Source organism: Aedes albopictus, chromosome 2 (assembly GCF_035046485.1).
Source record: "Aedes albopictus strain Foshan chromosome 2, AalbF5, whole genome shotgun sequence".
Lineage (NCBI taxonomy): Eukaryota > Metazoa > Arthropoda > Insecta > Diptera > Culicidae > Aedes > Aedes albopictus.
Genome location: NC_085137.1, coordinates 433,568,031 through 433,589,510, shown reverse-complemented (window position 1 = coordinate 433,589,510; position 21,480 = coordinate 433,568,031). Strand labels below are relative to the sequence as shown.

Here is a 21,480-nt window from a genome sequence, read left to right as displayed (position 1 = left end):
TCTAAGAAAAACTGCTTCTACAAAAATGAGAAGAAGACCGACGAATGTAAACAATAAGTCAAATGATTGATTTGTTTCAATACTTCACAGGAAAAATATAGAAATGGAGTCAAAACTACTTTTAGTATTTATTACGGCATGTGCCAATGATAGGTACCCTGTACCAGTTATGGACACATTTGTTAAGTTGGGTTCCACTTCGCACTATTTACATTCATTCCTTATGGGAGTTGCCATAACTGGTACACTATGGCGAAATAGGGTGCAAGGAGGCCGAAAAGTTAAGGAAAATTATTTATTTCTACCATAATTTGAGCAAATTGTGAAGTTTGAATGATTGAAATCATCTTTTGTGATCGTGATCTGTTGTTCAAGATTTTTTTCTTGTTGATTTGTATCTTTAAAGGTTGAAAATCAACTATGGCGAATTTGAGGTACTATAGCCATAACTGGTACACTGAGCCTAGTGCAATAAAATCGGAATAATCGCTGCGTTTACGCAGAAAAAAAAGGGATAGCCGTTGCATTTGGCAAAAAAGGCGATAGCCGCTATTTTTGTAGAAGCAATATGTAGCTCGAGGTGTACCACGGCGGATTGACCATGCAATGGAATCCCTACCGATGACTGAACCAGGGAATCGATCCGGGGATCTTTCGGTATTCGCGTAATCAGTGGAAAACTAACGAACGTGCGATGTGTATTGGGGCTGTCCATAAACCACGTGGTCATTTTTTTGGGATTTTTCGACCCCCCCCCCCCCCCCCCCGCGCAGTGTTGGTAAACTCATACTCAAAGCTCACTCATGAACCGCTCCTGCGTGAGCAAACTCGCGCGCGATTCTGAATCATTTTCTCACGCGCGAGATTTTCATGCAAAATCTCGCTCTCACGAGTCAAGCGCCGAAATCTCATTTGCTTGCAAAACGAATTCGAATCAATTTAAACGACAATCTTTGTTATTGTATGCAAGGTTTGCTCTTGTTCTGTTATACAATCCTAAAAACTTCGTTGTAAATAATAAGACTACCAAGAAATAAAGGAATGAGTAAAATCACGAGTCAACTCATGCATGATTTTTTCGGCGGTGAGTTTGGCGAGTCAAGAATGAGATTTGAGAATTTGAGTTTTTACCACACTGCCCCCGCGTGGTCATTGGTCCATACAAAAAAATTTATTTGTCCATACAAAATGGTCATCGGCCGAACACCCCCCCCCCCCCCCCCCCCCTCATGACCACGTGGTTTATGGACAGCCCCATTGCACGGAATCTTCAGTGAACTGTATTAAATATGCAAAGCTATTGTCATGTGTCTCTCTCATTGCCGCCCATAGATGGGGAGACAGATGTTGCACTCCCAACATATACGATTTGCAATAAAGGAATGTTCATTACGAATGCAAACAAAATTATTGTAAAATATGCAATCCTAAAAAAACGCTTTGGCTGTGTGATTGGTATTATTCGACAGTTCAAATTGCTAGAATGGTATTGAAAGCAATGTATTCACACCGTCTACTCTTTTGGAGATTTGTTTCTAATTTTATATTGTTCCAAGCGGGAATTAAATTTTAAAACAATATAAAAAAATACAAATACGTATACGCAAAACGAATTCGTTCAAAAAGAAAAAAAAACGTATGGACCAATTAATAGAAAACGATAAGAAGAAGATTGGAGAACACGTTGGAAAATAGCAATCTCAACAATTAGATAGCACTACCAGCACTCTGTTTAACAAGAACATTTCTGCCACTATTATGATGCTATTTACTGACAGTTGTAGCACACAATTGAAGACGTGCCTATGCTAAATTAATTAATCAACATTTGAAAAGGCCATACAAGCATTTGTAAACAATGACTTTGCTGTCGCTGCTGAGTTCCCAAAAACTTATCCACACAAACTAAAACCGTTATCAATATGAGCAAATAACGATCTTTTGAATAACGGTGTTCGTTTACGTGGGCAGGGTGCTGTTCAGCCCTACGGAGCATTTCCGAAAAAAAAGGTCTTGAGTTTTTTTTTTCAAATGTTGGTCCAATTTAATTCAGTGCTCACTCGTAGCACCTACCAAAGTGCTATGATTATGCGTGCAGAAATGTTCTATCGAACCATTGCGCACCTCAGGATGACTATTGTAATATTCATGATGAAGTGATAATGTATGAACAAGCAAGCTTTTCTACCGTTTATACAAAGTAATTGAAATAACTCGCATCAAATATAGTAACATTCGATTTGCATCTACAACCAGATAAACTTTACTGTAGTAATGGTGCTGCTCTTTAGGTCAAATGTAGATAATTACATACGTTGTACATATACTAAATGTATTTTTTCTGCTACCTGTTTTGAATTTAATAAAACAACATGAGGTACATTACATATCATGTTCAATGAATGGGTGATCATATTTCATTGATTCACTTTTATGAGTATGCAATTGAAAAGGCTCATATACGAAACGACAAACCTCATGGGATCAGCAAAATGATGCTGATGTTGATGGGTGTGGTTCTAGGTTGGTTCACGATCATTTCCTATTAGAGATTTTATTAACTTCATCGGAATAGAGGGTTGAATATATAATGCAATTTTCCGCAATGATCTACTCAAAAGATGCCTAGAGAGCCGAAATGTAAAAGTAGAATAAACGCTAAATCAAATTAAACGCTTGTCAAATTATTGAATATTATTTTTTCGTCAAATTATTGTATATATTTTTCAGTTTTAGTATGTACTAAAATAAAATTAAAAAAAAACTAACTTACTAACTTCGATCCTGAATCAAATGTAATAAGATTACTTCTAGTAGAAGTTTTACCTCTGATTGTACTAACTTGAAATGAAGGAAAACATTACAAATTGACTTAATGGGCATTCAATAGCTAGGTAATGTTTCACTGCGAAATTCGCCATAGACGAGCGGATACTGGCACACTGATGGTATCTCCGTGACTGTTGTAAGACATACGAAAGCAAAATAGTCAATTTAGTTAAAGGCCTCTATATATTTTCTTGGAATTTTAATAGGAAATAGGTGTTGAAAAGCAACTTCTGTCTAGTAGACAATTAACAAAAAAAAAGAGTATACTATAACAATAGATCACTAAAATTACTGGAGAGCAAGTCTTTTACAGTTTTCTTAAAAAAAAAAAAAACGCTTATATTTATGATTTGGCAAATGTATCTCATCTGATCAACAGTGTAACTGTAATAAGTGGAATCTCGAACTATGAAAAACGTGTTGCATAGTAAACTGTTCAAATAATGTAAAATAGGAAATATTCTGTGTAAACTATTTAAGATTCATAGTGATTCATGCAACTACATTATATTTACTACATAACCTTCAACTTACTCTCGCTAAAGATTTCTGATCACGTTTCTGATTCTTATTGTACAGTTCTTCAATTTAGAACTTAAACGTACAATATTACAATGTGTACATATAACTTCCAGAATTTGATAAATACGATTCAATAGTTTTAAGGATTAGATTGTAAACTCATAAAGTCCAATGTACTCATCAATTGCTTCAATGGTGAAACAGTTGATGCAAAATTGAAAAAATCTTTCGATTGATAATTAAAGTTTTAAATTTCAATAATCTGCATCAGATTTTCTCATTCTGAGTCAAGCAAATCTTTCACAGTTTTCTTTAAAGCATATGTTTCAACCTTAACAGGTATGATTTTAAACAACATAAAAAAGGGGTAACTATTTACGTGAAATTGGTATAACTTGCATAACTTGGTATAATATTGGTATAACTTGCAATTAACGCAATATCGGAACATGTGTAAGAAATTAGTCTTTTGTCATTATTCTTAACAGTAGAAATGAAGTCTTGTTTCAGAAATCAGCAAACACGATACCTCAATACTACATGTATCTGTTAAGTCCTTCATGGATCTGGAGAATTCAGAGAATAACAGTGAAGCAGCAGCAAGAATACAGATTGAACACTCGATTTCTATTTGTTAAAACAAAACCAAACATCTGAAAACTAAAATCAGTTGTGAAACATTTGTGGATTTAGATGAATTTAAAAAAAATGATAGAAAAGGAGATGTGATACTATTATACATCTAAGTAGTCTTGGGATTATCGCGAGAAACGAAGAATAATAAAATATGTATCTGAAGTGTTAAGACGTGTCAAATCTTTTCTTTGGAATTCCTTCTTATCTGGTTGAAAGAATACCAACAGTGAATGAGTTATTAGAAAGCTGTAGTTAAGGAATAACTTTGGATTACCACCAGGGCCGGATTTACAAATGTGGGGGCCCGGGGCCACAGCGTTGTGGGGGCCCCCTTTTTAAAGGATATTTTTTTCCATTGTAGAAAAACCAAGATAATATGGAAAATTCTTCCAAAAATTAGAATTGTTATTGAAGAAATTAGGCTTTTTTTTTTTTTTTTTGGTTTTTATTTCTGTGTATTTTAACTAAAGCTAATTCTATTAGGCTAAATTGGGCTGATAAAAGTAATAAAGTATTTAATTTGAACAATATTAAAAACTCATCAGATTTGTTAAAGAATTTTTGACAGGACCCGATATTTTGATAAATATTTTTCTAACTGCCCCCTCAAAATGCAATAGACTGCCAAAAATGGGGAGGGGGGAGACAAAAAGGCTTCCACTATAAACTAAGCATAACAGAGATCCAGATATGAAAATCTAGTCTGAAGACGATTGTAAAAGAAATTTTATCAAGTAAATAACGCTTTATCCCAGAGTGTTCATAATATTAGATTCCATTGATCAAGTCGAAATCAATGAGAAAGTCTTTTAAGAAATTTAAAAATAGATTTTATAGGAGACATTTTTGATAAATTTCAGATAAAATCAGCGCTATCTTTGGGGTCGTTATTGCAAAACCTCCAAATAGAATTTCTTGTGGAATCTTTGATGAAATCTATAGAGTTGCTGAACAGAACGATTACCAGGTTTCTTTTTCTGTGGAACTTTCTTGAGGAATCGACTGTTGATCTTATGTTTTGAGGTTATGGCTTCCAGTCTTGGAAGAAAAACTCAAAAACGGATTGTTAAGTCTTCATCCGACGTTTCGGTCACTATATTGTGCCTTTCTCAAGGAATTAACTATGCTCCGTTCTCTCGTAACATAGGCCCACAGCATAGGCCAAATTTGTCCCAGACGAACGTATCGTCTGCCGCCTGCTGCGGTGGTTCGGTAGAGGGAAATTCCGAAAGCGAGGCTGTCCGACAGACAGACGAATCGATACAACAAGAATCAATACAATCAGAGTAAAAGTGGCGCCAAACAGGCAACTGCATCGTAGTTCTGCGACCCGTATCGTTTTCGGAATTTCCCTCTACCAAACCACCGCCACAGGCGGCAGACGATACGTTCGTCTGGGACAAATTTGGCCTATGCTGTGGGCCTATGTTACACGCAGAAAAATGTCGCATATTTGAAACAAATGCATTACCACTTTGATTCAAATTCATTACTGTTTTTAGAATCAAAGCAAATTAGTATTTGATTCTAATACTAAGCGACTTTGATTCTAAAATAAATGTATTAGAAACAAAGTCGTTGTGTTTTTGATTTAAAAAAATAACTACTTTAAAATAAATACAGCATTTTGCACAAGTATATCCGTCGCTATTTTGTTTTTATTGTTATAAAGTGAAAAACTAAAAGACGACATTGTCGAAAAAGAGGTCGTAAAACATTTTTTTTTCTGTAAAATGTTTGGTGCCTTCATTGGTAAGCACAATGAAGTGAAACTTAGTATTTATTTCTAAAATTCATATCATTCCTTCTAAATAACGGATACACAGGTAACCTGTTCGTTCAGGATAATCGAGCGCTAGAAACTCGAGGAACTCACTCTGTAGTCGTTTCTAGCGGATAGGAAGAAAAGATCTGGTAAGCTTCTACTATTCATAAACTAATGTTTTCTAAGGAAACCCTTTTTGATTTACATAATCTTCCTCAGTTATCCATCGAACCTTCCGCCGAATCTGCCTCGGCGGAACCTGCGTCTGCAACTACGCCGCTTCCACCCACCTCCACCGGCTATTGCTGATGCAACAAAAGGCAACTGCGAAAAATATAAAACTGCAAAATTCTAAAAACTTTTATTAAGAATATGTCATTAGGTAAATATAGTAAATATTGCCCCTAAAAAGTTTTATCCAACTCTATTGGATTATCTGCTTTGATTGAATACGATCTTATAACTAATGGGAGCATTTTGATCACATGTTCTCAGTATTCATAAGATCGCAATCAATCAAAGCAGGTCTCTTTGAAATATATTATTATCAAATAGTATTATTTTTAAAACAAAAAAAAAACTATTTGATTCAAAAATATGTGTTTTTTAATTCAAAAATAAATATTTTTGAAACAAAGTAGTAATATATTTGTTTCAATGAAAATGAATATTAGAATCAAATATTTTACACTTTGAATTTACATTCAGGCTCATGACAGCTGGACTTAAAAACAACAAAATAAATGCTTTGAAGCTAATACTGGATGTTTTTGATTCAATAAAAATTGCACTTAGGCCGTGGATCAATGCTATTTTATTTTTGTTTCAAAGTCGTTTATTTTAGAATTTAAAATATATTTTTCTGCGTGTACGAGAGAACGGAGCATAATTAATTCCTTGAGAAAGGGACAATATAGTGACCGAAACGGCGGATGAAGACTTAACAATCCGTTTTTGAGTTTTTCTTCCAAGACTGAAAGCCATAACCTCTAAACATTTCTGTGGAACTTAGGCATAAACATTCCTAACGCGACTTCGAGAGAAGTTTCTGGTGAACGCGCAGAATAATTGTTGAGAACTCCTTGTAAAACTTCAAGAGGCAAAAAATCCATAGTGGTATTTTACCGGAAATTCTATTAAAAGCTGCTGAAGAAATTTCATCGGAAAACCCAAAATGAGTTCCTGATGGAATTTCTGTTTTACTTTGAATAGATTTATAAGTAAAATTTGTAAAAATAGTTTGCAAAACTTTAAATATTTCAGGATTTTCCAAGAATTTCTCCACAAATATCTGCTGAAATTTTCATAAGGAACCTAGGGATTTGTTAAGAGTTTATCTTAAATTACACATTCAAGCTAGGAAGAAAAATTCGTCATGGATTTAATCATATTAAAGAAAATCGGATCAGATCTCCGCCTAAATCCGACCTAAAATTCTTGCTAGTTCCTTCAAAGAAACATTTCAACAATTCTGATGTTCGTTTTGAATAATTTATAAGGTTGGTAAGTGAAAATAAACTCTACAATTCTAAAAACTTTTATTCTGATAGAAACAATTTCAAATCTTCGAAGAACTATCTAGGCAATTTAAAAAAAAATACCAATAATTTTCGACAGAAATAAACACGAATTTTCAGCAGAAATTTTTCGACTCTTTATTTCATAGCGTTTAATATTTCATCCAGAATTCAAATGAAGATTTTCTCATGCATTTTCGGTAAAATAACTTGTGCAATTCACAAGAGTGATCAATTCAAACCTTAAAAATCTTAACACCTTTCTGGAAAAGTTTGAAATTTTATTAAAAAGCAGATATCTGTTTTTTTTTCATTTGAAGCACAATATTTCACACACATCTTGAGAGTAGAAGTACTTAAAATTAAACAAAGATGTTTCTACATTTTTTCGGTTCCCATTTGAAGTAACATTTTGTGGGGGCCTCTGAAATGTGGGGGCCCGGGGCCATGGCCCCCCTGCCCCCCCCTTAAATCCGGCTCTTATTACCACAATGCCCACGGAAGTCAAGGACATTTCCTTTACGAAAAGATCCTGGACCGACCGGGAATCGAACCCGTCACCCTCAGCATGGTCATGCTGAATACCCGTGCGTTTACCGCCTCGGCTATATGGGCCCTGCATTCTTTTTAAATCACACGTGCAAAAAACTTAGTGATATTGCAACTTCTTGCAGCGATTCAATCAGAAAACCGACAAAATAAAAAAATATTTCATGTTTTTTTTTTCGAAAAATCGTCGTTGTTGGATTTTCTCAAAAAGTGATTCAAGGATGATCCCATAAATTTTCTTTGAAATTCATAGTTGAAAAAAGCCAAAATCTTGCATGGATTGCATCAGAAATGTTTGAGTGAAAGCTTCATTTATAAACCATATTAGGATTTTTTTTAATTCCTCCAAAAATTATTACAAAAAAAAAATCAATGAATTTTCAAGAACTCCTACCACGAATGCCTTCAAATATTTTACTGATTCTGATACTTGGTTCTTTAAGTACCTATTGCATTGACCCCTTCTGAAATTTTTTGTTTTTTTTTTTGTAATTTTCTCAAAATATTTGTGGAGATTACCCCTGAGATTTAAGATTTTTTATACAACCTTCCCTGGACTTCTTCCGATAATGCTGTATGGATTCCTCAAGAAAATCTTTCAGGAATTTTTAGATAGTCTTCAATGGATTTATTTCGGAAGTTCTTTTGGAAAATCTTCCATGAATTGCTTTAGAATTTCCTCTAGATTTTTTTCCGAATTTACGTTAGAGAATCCTCGATAATTTTTTTCTAGAATTTCTCTGGAAAAGCTTCCATGGGTTTTCCTAAATCATACTCTATAGAATTCTTCAGAAATCCGTGCGAGAATTCATTCACAAAATTTTCCACGGATTCCTTCAGAAATGCTATCAGTTATTCTTCAAGAAAGTCAAAAGCTTCTCCAAAAAAATCTCAATTTTTTTTTAACAAATTCTCTCAAAGTTTCCTTTAGAAGTTTTCCTGCATGTTCCTTCAAACACTCGCAATGAAATTTTTCTGTAAAAATTTCTTACAAAATTAATTCACGTATTTCTTCAAAAATTGCAATTTTTCTTAAGGAAGTTTTTCATAAATATCTCCTGAAGTTCCTGCGGGAGCTTTCCTGAGATTTCTTCAGACATTCCTTTCAAGGAATTTTTCTTAAAAAGTATTAAAAATCTTACAATGATTTCTTCGGAAATTTTTCTATGAGCTTCTACAAGAATAACTTGAAAAATTCCTTCGATGATTCCTGCATAAATTCCTACAAGGATTTTTGTGGAAACTTTTCCTGGGATTCTTTCAGAAATATTTCCTGGAATTTCTTTAGAGATCTCTGCAGAATTTGTAGGAAGAATTTTTTTGTTAGAAAAGTTCGCTCTGAACAGTTTTCTTACAAACATCGTATCGTATCGGATTCCAACAGCACAATACTTATAAGAAAACAACTTGAAGTATGCTTTATCGTGAATCGTCTGATCAATTTGACCCCAATTAACGATACCTGTGAAATCTCCTTAAAGATTTGTGAAATATTCCGGTGGAATTCCTGGAACAAAAATTCCTGAACGAAGTTAAAACTTATCACTGGAGTAATTCCTAGATGATTGTCTAGGAAAATGCCTAAAGAAATTCGCTAAGATACCTTCTAAATTCCTAAGTAATATGAAATACTTGAAGAGGAACTCTATAAAAAAATGTTCGAGAAATTTTTTGGGTGGATTCCCTAGAGAAATCTTCGAAGGAATTTCTGAAGAAATCTTCAGAAAAAATGTGTGCAGAAATCTCAGATTGAAGGTAATGTTGAAGAATTCTTCAATAAATTTCTGGGGATCCCTGGAGCATTTTCTTAAAGAATCCTTAAAAGAACGCGTAGAGATACTTCTGAAGGCATTTTCAAAAAAAAATATATAATACAATTTCTAAAGGGGATATGTACACAAAAAAACTCTGAAGAAATTTCTACAGGAAATCCTGAAAAGAAACAGAAATAACATTATTAGAGAAATTCCATAGGCAACCACTGATAAAATTAAAAAAAAAACGAACAAGTTTTTGAAGCAATCTTCTAAAGAATGCTAGGAAGAACTGGAAAATCATTTGATGGAATTCATAGAAAACAAAAAATAATTCCAAAGAAATTCATTCTAGGAGATCCTGCAAAAAATATTCTTTCACTAGAAATTCCTGGAAAAAAATGATTAATCCTGAAACAACCTCCATAGGATTTTCTAGCGGTGTCCCTGAAGGCAAGCGTGTTTTTTTTTAATAAATTAAATTTCATTCTTGCTGTGTTCATAAAAGGAATTCCAGCTAGAATGTCCCTTCCACGAAAATTCCGCAATATTTTTTAAATGAGCATGAGCATGAGCATAGATGACCGCACAATTCGTAGTTGCTACTCCGTGATTGACCAGAGCAATCGAAATTGCACAAGGAACCAATGAATAGGGCTTGGGATTAGCTTACTATTCTCAATGTACACAGTTTGAGAGCTCTAGACTTTAGTAAGGTCAATAACGGCGCCGGCCACGTCCTTACGGTCATCGAGGGAGGGAGGGAATGTTAGTAAGACAAACGTTGTTAAAAAGACCGCGAATCGCTGCATCTCCACGTTTGTCTCAAGAAGGAATTTTTTGTTAGTAGGGTAAGGTACATTGTCAGTCTTGGAGTCACCTATGGTTGGTGATATGATTTGACAATGGATCAATAAACACTTTCGCGCACAATCGACCACTTTTCTATAAGAAACATATCTAATAAAAGAAATCCTGTCGCGCGTCTCCACCCCATCAGGGAGCAGAAACTTTAAGCCCATTCCACACAGGAATAAACTAAACGCAACAGAGGACATCAATAAACCAAACCATATGCATTCACCACAACATGGAACAACACAATATTAAACACTAAACACCCGCACATCTATTGTTTTCGTTTTCGCACTAGACAATTACGAACGCGAACGATTATGCTGCGATACTCACCCCATACAGGAGCGATGCATGCACAGCGAAGAACAACGCGATACTCTCGACCATTTTTCCTCACTTAAACAATCCAAAAAGAAAATCTTAACGCGCTATTGTTCGCTTTACGCGGGAAGCAAACAATGGATCGTCCATGTCAGATGACTGGTCAATGTTTCTTCTCAAAACGTAATCTAAACTGCAAAAAAAGTCAGCGCCGTTACTTGAAATGACGAACCATACAAAATGTGCTTTACAGAACTAAAAAAACAGTTGACAACTATCTTACTCATGTTATTTTACAACGAACATTCACAATAAAATAATAGCATGAAACGAGCTCACCCATTTGTGTCTCCATCGTTGGTTGTATGTGTATCTCGACGTCAAACAAATCACAAAAGCAAACGCGCACTAATTTGAATGATTTGCTGCAAAGCTACCGCACAACTCCGATCTTTGGCTACCACACGACCGAACCACCCTTAATGGAACTAATTTCGGCTCTAACATACGCGTGCCATATGCCATAAACTAGCTGTATATGTAATGTAAGCTTACATTTGCACCACCGAAATGTTTAAAAATCGCGACTTCGATTTGGTGCTCCGCGAAGGAATCACCGGCATGAAATGAGAAAATGCGGAAAAAAAAGGAACGAACAAACGCGTGTCGACCGGGTGACTTTACGAAACACGACGGACGACGTGATTCCCCCCGAAACACGAAACTGATTCCCTTCTTCCTCACGAACTAACATGCGGATCGTCGGACGACGCGATGAAAGAGAATGGAGAAAAAAAATCGAACCGCCGTCAGCAGCATCGGTCTGCGGCATCCATACGGCACAACGCACACACGAAACTCAATTCCGCAATATTTTTTAAATAGGCGATATTTCATATGGGCGTACCGGCGTCGAAGTTCTGAAACTTTTTTTAGATTTTTTTAGAAAGCCTTTAAGAGAGCAATTATTCCGGAGCATTTTTTTTAAATTCTTCGGTAAAAAAATATCGGAAATTTTCCAGGGGTTTCCTTTTAGTAAGGAAATTTCTTTTTCGAGAAAAAAAAAATCCTCCGAGGAATCAATCGGAATTTGTCCAGAGCTTGCTTTCAAAACTCCTCCAGAAATTTCTCCAGGTTTTTTTTTAATCCTTCCGGGACTGCTCCATAACCTCTTGCAGGGGGTGTTCCGGGAATTCTTTTAAAAATTAATTTTGAAATTTTCCACGAACTCCTTTGAAAACTTCTCCCAGGAATCTCCCTGGCTTTGATAAAAAAAAATCTTCTAAGGATTGTTTGGAATCTTTCTAAGGGTTTTGTTAAGAAGTTCCTGCAAAGATTCCACCTTAGTTTCCACCTTTAAAAAATTGAGGGATTCTCTCAGAAAATCTTCTTCCAGAGGTTTCACAAAGAATCCTTCAGCAATTTCTTCATGAGTTATACAACTTTTTTGAGGAATTATTGAGAAAACCATCCAGAAAAAACTCCAGAGTTTTTCTGGACATTTTATTCTGAAATTTTGCAAGTCATTTTACAAAAAAAACTACAGAAATTCAACTAGAATTTTTTCTAAAATCTATCCTAGTGTTCGTTCAAAATTTTTCGCATAAATTCATTCAAGGGATTCAAGGGAGGATCTTCAGGGACTTCTTTACAAATTCTTCCAGGAATTCCTTGAAAAATATATTGGGCATTATTCTACAATATCATGCATGGATTGCTTCAGAAATTCCTTCTCGATTTTTTTTCTGAAACATCTCTATAAATTTGAGCAAAAGCTCTTACAGGATAACTTTCAAATATTCATCCAGAGATTCTATCCGAAAATTCTTTCAGGGACTTTTTTGAAGACTGCTTATAGAATTCTTTTGGATTTTTTCCTAAGATTTCTTGAAAAAAAAAACCTTCCAGGGAAACCTCAAAAATTTCATCCAGACTTTAAAATTTCCCCCATAAATTTGCTCAATAACTCATTCCATAAATTTCAGGGATTCCTTTGAAAATTTTCCAACGATTTCTTTTACAGAATCTTCTACAGATTACTTCCGAAATTCCTCCAGGAATTCTTCAAGTAAATCTTGCATAAAAATTCATCCACATTTTGTTTTCAAAAATTTATCATGTCCCTTCGGAAATTCCTCTGAATTCTTCCCCAAAAAAAAAGAAACAAATAATTACTCTTGAAAACCTGACATGAACTTCTTCAAAAATAATCCATGGATAAATTATTTTTTTCGGAATTCTTCGGATTCATTTAAAAAACCAAAATATAATTATCCTTTAAGAATTTCTCAAAAGCTTCCGAAGATTTTTTTTCTTAATGATTGCTACAAAAGTTTCTATAAAGATACTAGAAAATTAGGTTTATTATGCTTTTGAGATTCAGATATTCTTTTAGAAAATGTCTTTCCCCGATTTCCTTCCTTTAGAAAATATTAAAAAATGCTCCAAAGATTTTTCACCCATTTTTTATCAAGGATTCTTCAGAGATATACAGTATTTTTTTTCTGAAATCATATCAGAGATTCCCTTGGGAATTCCGCAAGGTATTCCTCTATGAATTTTCTCAAAAATATCTCCAGGACTAGCTCCAGGATGTCCTTCAACACAGGCATCCAGGAATTTCTTTCATGGAATCCTCCAGAAATAACATTCAAACAATCGTTTATGATTTTCATGATGGGATTTCTCCAAGATTTTTTCCAAACATATTCAAAGAGGTTCTGCTAGGTATTCCACCGAGGGTTTCCCCAAGATTTTTTTCAGGTATTTTTCCAGAAGTTTCTTAAGGAAATCCCGTTTTGATTTCATCAGGAATTTTCCTAAAAATTCTACCTAAATTTTGATTCTTTGAAATTTTTTTTCAGAAATACATTTTGAAATGTCTTTGGAAATGTATGGAGTAATTCCTCCAGTAAATCCTTGGAAAATTTTCTTCAGAGACATTTATCAGCAATATCTTCAGAGACTTTTTCATTATTTCAAAAAAATATTTTAGAAATAAAAGGCGAAACTGGATCCATTTCCTCACTTTTTGGTTCTTGATTTTTTATAAAATAACGAAGCAATATTTTCAAAATCGGTTTTCGTGCACATGTAGAGCATGGATCAAGGTATCTTCTGATTTTTTTTCGTGATGGAAATTGTTTTTCGTTTTTGCACAAACCATTTTTGAATATAATTTCACAAAAAAATGCTTTCTGCAAAAATGGAAAACTTTTTCCACCCATAAAAATTCAGAAGATACCTTGATCCATGCTCTACATGTGCACGAAAACCGATTTTGAAAATATTGCTTCGTTATTCAATAAAAAAAAATCAAAAACCAAAAAATGAGGAAATGCTTCCAGTTTCGCCTTAAACAATGATTGCTTTAACACATGTTTAATGGCACAGCAGTTCCTCCAGATATAATAGCAGAGGTTGCTTCTGCATTGGGGTCATTTGTTTTGACCCGAACCTTAAACTACGTCAGTGAGCTGTTACCAACGCAACAGAAAGATTGAGGTTTTCTCCAGGAATTCTTCAATATGTTCCTTGAATAATTTTTACAGCAGTTCTTCCACTACAAAAAGCTATCCAAATCATGTTCTTAAAAAGTGTACTGCTATAATTCCCAAGGGGCCATACCTACAAAGGGGCGCTTAAATTTTGGAACCTTGAGTAATCAACTATAATTTTTTTACGACAGCACTGATCTGAGACTCTTAAGATCGCCTTAGGAAGTTTCAGGGGCATCTCAGAGAGTCCCAGGATGTTTTAGTGAGGGGCTCAAGAAATTTCAGAGGTGTACCTGGAGGTCTCAGGGCGTTTCAGAGGTATTCAGTGAGTACCAGGTCTTAGGGGTGTTTCAGTGGACCTCACGAGTGTTTCAGAGTGTCTCAAGAAATTTCTAGAAGGTGTCAGGAGCGTTTTGCGGTCTTAGAGGGCCTCAGGGACGTTTCATGAGAACTTTATGGGGTATCAGGAGGTTTCAGGGTCTACGGATTCCCGGATGAACAGATACGATTTATCAAGGCGACGATGGATCGAGTGATGTGCGTAGTTCGAATATTAAGGTCACTTTCGAGTATCTTTGAATCTCGCAGAGGATTACGCCAAGGTGATGGTCTTTCGTGCATACTGTTTAAGGTGAATATATGACGAAGCCACACCTAGAATTCTCAAGAGCACAAATCTGAAGAACTGAATGTCGGTTTGCGCTGAAAAGTTGATCGATCGGTCACCACCAGCGGGTAACCAATCGATAAACTTTTCAACGCAAACCGACATTCGGTTCTTCAGATTTGTGCTATTGAAAATTTTAGGTGTGGCTTCGTTATATATTCACCTTAACATTGCTTTAGAGGGTGTAATAATGAGAGCGGAGATAAGCATGAGTGGAACGATTTTCACGAAGTCAGGTCAGCTGCATGATTTCGCTGATGATATTGATATTACATATCTCGCAAATTTGAGACGATGGCGGAACGTACATCCAACTGAAGAATGAAGCCAGGCGAATCGGATAAGTCATTAATGTGCCGAAGACAAAGTACATGAAGGCAAAGGGCTCTAGGGAGGCGGTTGAAGAATTCGTGTGAGCCCACTGATGACCGCTAACAACGACATCAGCAGAGAAAATCAAAGACGCATTTCATTCAGAGAGTTTCAGAGGGTTTTCAAGAACGACTCTGAAACTACCTGAATCCATCTGAAACACCCCTTAAATCTGCTGAAACGCCTTTGAAAGGGCTTAAATCTCCTAAAATAAATCTCAAACCCCTCAAAACACCCTTAAAATTCCATGAACCTCCTCCTTCTAGGTTGTCCGTGAAACAACAAATCTGCGAAGTGCTCATTTCACTTGACTGCCACCTTTTTCATCTGTCAGTATAGATTTACTGAAGTCTAGTTTTGCAATCATATGAAACATTTTAAAGAAAACCTGCACATGCTCCTTTGGGAAAAATTCCAAATTTATCATCATGGTTAGTTACTGGGAAGTTTTAGCACACCGGGTAATCATTCAAATGGTTTGCACCTTGATAGGACGTGTTGCACATGTTTTACGATACCGTGTTTCTTTCCATTCATTTTTCGTATTGCGCATCTGTAAAGGAAGTTTCCTTGACTTCCTTGGGCATAGCATATCTTCTTGCCTGCCACACGATATAGAGTAAGGTGGGGCAAAAGTTCGACCTTAGTTGAAAATTCAACTTTTTTCAAGAAATCGAAGCAGATAAAAATAAATGAATACCGTGTGCCGATTCTATCATCCATGAGCAAAAAGTTTGCTGAACAAAGTTACACCAAATGTCTTTTCAATTTTGAGTTACAACACTTTTTGTATGTGTGTGTCTAATTCGAACTCTTGCCCCACCACTGGGGCAAAAGTTCGAATCTAGTGTTTGAGGAATTTCACTAACCGTAGCACACTATTTTGACGCTTTGGCAATCTGAATACCTGAAACCAATTGATATTTGATGTGGGAATTGAAATACACTCTAAAGTTCGATCTGGATTTTACCCAAATCAGGGTTAAAATTACTACACCAAAAATTAGTAGTTTTCCGCCAAATTCAGATAAAACAACATTTTTTTTCAACTTCGATCGAATTTTCTTACTAATTCCATCATTTTTAGAGATAATATGTACATTTTGCAGGATTTTAGGTTTTTACCTAGAGTTGCTACATGACTCGAACTCTTGCCCCACAATTCGAACTTTTGCCCCGCTATGTGTAAAATATGATTTCCAAATCTTTTTTACAAAAAGTTATACATGCTAAAGCATCTCCAAAATATACCAAGTTACGCCCCAAAATAAAATATCGAAATCGATTTCATTACAATTCCATTCCATGCGTTGGAAGGACCATCGCATATTACAATTTTTTGATCAAAAACCAACATTTTGTCATAACTTTTCGAAATATTGATCAATTTTCATAATTTTTGGAGTGAAAGACTCTTTTTCAAAACGGTTTCGAACCACCTCGACATCCGAAAGAAATAATTTGAATTGAGCTCAAAAACTTCAAAAGAAACTCTTGCCCCACTCGAACTTTTGCCCCACTTTACTCTATACCATATACTCTAGCTGGATGTGGTGAAATTCAGATTTGTCGAAATGATATTTTCAGCACTGGCCAGAGGTAGCTCTCATTTAATAACTATAGAATTGCTAGCTGTGAAGCAGGCTTCGTCCCAGTGGGGACGAAGACGATACTTCAAGAAGAAAAAGAATCTGTAATTAACAGTATGTTCTAATCAAATTGATGAAAAAAGGTCAAATTACTGGTGGGCTGACGCAGAACACTCAATACCATGAATTAAGTTTTAGTTTATTATTTACGACATTTATTTACTTCATCAACCAGTAGTGCCCAGTCTGTATCAGCTGTTGCAAGTTCGCACGATTCTAAGATTATTTAACATTTAACTTTAGGTTCCCATGCATTTCACAGGTAATGCATAGAACAATTTTGATGAAACGTTTTCCACTGCGGTTGATTCAAATAGACACCGAGTGTTGAGAAACGGATTAAAAATAATCGTATGGTATTGCTATTATAGTTCATGCACATACATATTTTAGACTGGTCTATTGCACATGTTGCGGGTTCGCATAGATTGAAGTGGTAATCGTTAGTAGCAAATTAGCATTAAGTTTTCTCAACTGCCGATTCTAATCCTCCTTCTCCATACATTCCACAGGTTAAACTTGTATCAGTAACGTTTATTTGGCTTGATGCGAAGCACTTTTGCCTTAAAAGAGTGTTTTATCGCAGCACAAATGTATCTTTCGACAGTCCAATTCGGGACAGCAACGCAAAATGTGTTCAACTTCTCGAGTTTCATGGAATCAAATTCGCTCAAAGTTTGACAAAATCCGCCAACTGTGGTCCGACGAAGAACCCCGAGGTGATTGCTTCTGGTTGCTGGATTTGATCACGCTGATTGGAGGTGAATTTCCACAGGGTGTGTTAGAACTACTTTTTTTTGTCATTTTACTCTTTTTTCTGTAGGGAACAAAGGTGCAACCACATCCAGGTTCAAAGGGAGGCATTACATTCGCTTCCTCAGCAATTCCCTGTTTGCCTACCAAGGCTTCGTATTCCTCCTCCAAGTGATTCATTCGCTGCACAACCACAAGGACGATGTGGCTCTTGTCGTATTTGAAGTTTTAAAACTGTTTATTTACTTGGTTTCAGTTTCGAAGATGGTCGTCTTCGCACACCTCCGAAAACCGATCGCAACCATTAGAGATTTTGTTATTGGAAACAGCGTGAACTCCGGTAGCACAGATTTCGATGAGTTTGAGCAACGGAATTTCAATCATTATGCTCGAACAACGATGAAGCTTTCGATTGGTCTGATGCTTGTGAATTTTGTTGCTTTTTCGGTGCCAAACTCTGTTACAGAAAAAGCTCTTGGATTACCACCTCTGCTGCAGGGCTTCGGACAACCAACATCGAGTATCCTGCGCTGTCTAGCCGTAAATTTCATGCCCTTTGGAATCGTTTCCAGATTCTTTACAAATTTTACAACCGTTGTCGCTCTGCTACTGGGAATGCGCGCCAAGCTTAGAATGCTTGCTTATCGATATGCGCAGATTTTGGTTCACTCAAGGATTGACGCGGATTACACATTGGCGCTCATCAACCGAGATATACGAGAAACATTAAATCAGCAGTTGGAATATTGGAGGTAAATGAGTTTTTATTCCAGTTAATACTGCCTGAATTATTTCATTTCCAGAGTGTTACACGATCTGAAACATTTGGTAGGAAACATGTTTTTCCTGGTTCATTATTCGTCAATTTTCACCGTCGGTGCGTTTATGTTCATTGCTCAACACACTGGAGTGAACATATTCTCAGCAACGCTTGCCTCCGGAGCCACGTTTTTCTTGCTGGAACATTACTTTCAGTGTCGCTTGATTGACACGCTTCAGGACGAGGTAACTACAGCTGGTAGAACAGTAAACCATTCCCAAAACATAATCATTGCTACTTTTCGTAGGTCAACTCAATTAGCTATGTGATTTACGAACTATGTGCAAAACTGCCGTACAGTCGGACAGCGAATCGTTCGGAGTACGTCCAAATGAGATCGTCGTTGATGATCATATCGATGAACACGAGCGGTGGGGTATCGATGAGTTGCTTCGGTATCTCTAATATCTCAACGCTGACGTTCGTCGACTTGGCACATACTGCTTATATAGTGTTGACTTTTTTCATAAGTATTGGTTGAGTTACTGGAGTGCCATTTGTACTACGTTTCAACGGATCAGATCTTAAGCTTGATTGACAGTAATTTGCCTGACCCACAACACTTATACCTATGAAAATCTAATCAGATAAATACTAACATGCATTTTTAGTGTGTAAGTGTTGGAGATATTTGAATTTAAGGCTAGACAGATGCCTACCACAACAGATCGCAGGTCAATGTAAAATAGGGTAAGGAACTACGTTTGCACAACATCATGTGGTTGTTGGATTGTTTGGAAAATGATTGTTTGGCAGATAGATAAAATTATATAAAATATTCACAAATTTCATAATGATAAAATTTCCTTTTCCGGCACTATCTTATCCACTGGGATCGGTTTATTTTTATTTTGCATGAATTCTCTAACTTAAGAGAATCGTGATCTTAACATTACATATTTTGGAAATTTTAAATCTAACAATTCCCAAAACATTTTTTTCGGTTTCTGTAACGGTTTTTGGGTTTCGGAAACAGTAGGTTGTTGGCCTAAGGTCCCCTATCCACCGAGGTGGAGCTGCCACCTTAGGTATAGCTGCCGGTGGAGGAGCATTTCATTTCATTATCAGCCACTGGATGCCAGAACAGACGCTGTTTGAGCCGCACCTCCTTGGTGAACAGACGTTCTAGACGTATCTCCTCAATCTAGCTGAAGTCAAAATTACATCAGTACCCAGGCTGCACTACCCGCTAAGCACACAACTCTTAGCTGGCGCTCTTTGTTATAGCTTGACCCGTGGAAGCATGCGGTAGGAACTTGTGAGGCCCAGCGCTATGTTGGACGCTCTCCTTATCGACTCACCGTTTTGTAGCCCACAGTCAACAAAACATATTATATGTATAGAAACAGATTTCCACATGAGGTGTAACATTTGTTAAAAACAGCTTGTTGCGCTCATCATTACATTTGATTCGTAAAAAAAACTATGATATAGGAATAAGAAGAAGAACACTTTCAAATACATTCAATGTTAGTTGATCAAAAAAAATTATTGTTATATACAACATGATTTGCCTTAAATTCATGTTCTATCCCAATCATTAATTACAGTTGAAGGACCCAGATACTAAGTGAAATAAGTATTGTTAATGAAAATTTTGGTAAGAGCAATGTAGTTTGAACTTCAAATTTTCAGATGATTTGAAATGGAGTTGCAGGAGAATCTTATGAAGGGTGTTCCAGGGCGTTTTTGGGGGGATTAAAATTTATTATGAAAGCGTTCAAGCTCTTTAGGAGGCGTTTCAAGAGTTTTAAAGGGGCAATTCAGAGGGATTCAGCAAGCAAGCAGAGTTGGGAAATACCTTATATTCCCTAGACTTCCCAGAAACCCGATAAGCCCTTAAGATCAGTTTGAATTCCATGAAATCCCTCTGCAAACCCTGAAACCTACTAAAACGCCTCTTAACCCCCTCTGTATTTACCTGACAACCTAGAAGCTTCCCTGAGACTCTATGAAACCTCCGTGAAGCTCCCTAGAAACCCCCTGATACTCCCTGACCTAGCATGAGATCCCCTAGAACGACCCCATCCGAAATACCCCTGAATTCTACTGAGACCCTCTGAAGCGCTCCTGAAACGCCCATGACACCCACTGAAAGTCCTCCTGAAACTAGCTAAAACCCCATCGCAAATCTTTCTGAAAATCCTTGCCTCGTGCCTTAGAATACCTCTGAACCCCATGCAATCCTCCTTGAACCGAAAAAAAAAAAAACACAAACACCCTAGAAACCTCCCCTGAGCCTCAATCAGGCCACGTGAAACGCCCCTGAGGTTCCGTAGAACACCCCATACCTCATACTTTTTTTTCTGGTTTATCTCAATAATTGCATCTTTATATTGATGTCGTCGCATTCACAGGGCATCAACATATTAAATAGTTTCGTTAAACCTGCAATATATTGATGTCTTTAGGGGGCCGCTTACCGACGCTCACTGTGACCATCGCTTCAGTTGACATAAAGAACGAACCACATCAAAAGATCCCGTGTCAGTCAGTATCAATAACATCCAAGGGCAGCAATCATGACACACACGATGAAATTCGAAGCTCTGACTGCATGCATTTTGGTTTAATATCTCACTCACAGTCATATGGCGTGCTTTTTTTTGTTTGTGCACACAATTAAACAAATTGTCCTTCATTCGGGAAGAATTTAATGACGATCGTTCATCAGCGACAGTCATATTTCCTGCTCCAGAGTGACGGGAACGTTTGTTGAGCTGCTATTAAGATTCATAAAGTAAAACGTGGTGGCATTCCCTTCGTACCAATTCGTTAATCGATGGAGGAGAAAGAAAAATTACATGTCGAGGTTTCTTGTGTTCTCGACCAGAGGAAAAACACTCAATATTAGCATATTTTGATATGAAGAACAAAAAGTGATATTGGTTTGTTTGAGATAAGAGGTAAAAGTACTGAAAATAATATCTCAATTTTACTCCTGCAACATCATCATCATAGCACATTTAGC

General features: G+C 36.3%; 2 protein-coding genes across 3 annotated transcripts in view; one reads left to right on the top strand and one right to left on the bottom strand.

Annotated features, from left to right (window-relative positions):
- The window catches only part of LOC115256196 (zwei Ig domain protein zig-8-like), a 715,781-nt gene that overhangs the window by 407,532 nt on the left and 286,769 nt on the right, over positions 1 to 21,480 (bottom strand). The gene's annotated exons all lie outside the window — the stretch shown is intronic.
- LOC134287369 (uncharacterized) lies at positions 17,429 to 20,123 on the top strand. The gene is made up of 4 exons (XM_062849116.1): positions 17,429 to 17,697; positions 17,760 to 18,441; positions 18,493 to 18,694; positions 18,757 to 20,123. Exons 1-4 carry the CDS (start codon positions 17,568 to 17,570, stop codon positions 18,988 to 18,990), a joined length of 1,248 nt encoding a protein of 415 aa, XP_062705100.1. The 5' UTR covers positions 17,429 to 17,567; the 3' UTR covers positions 18,991 to 20,123.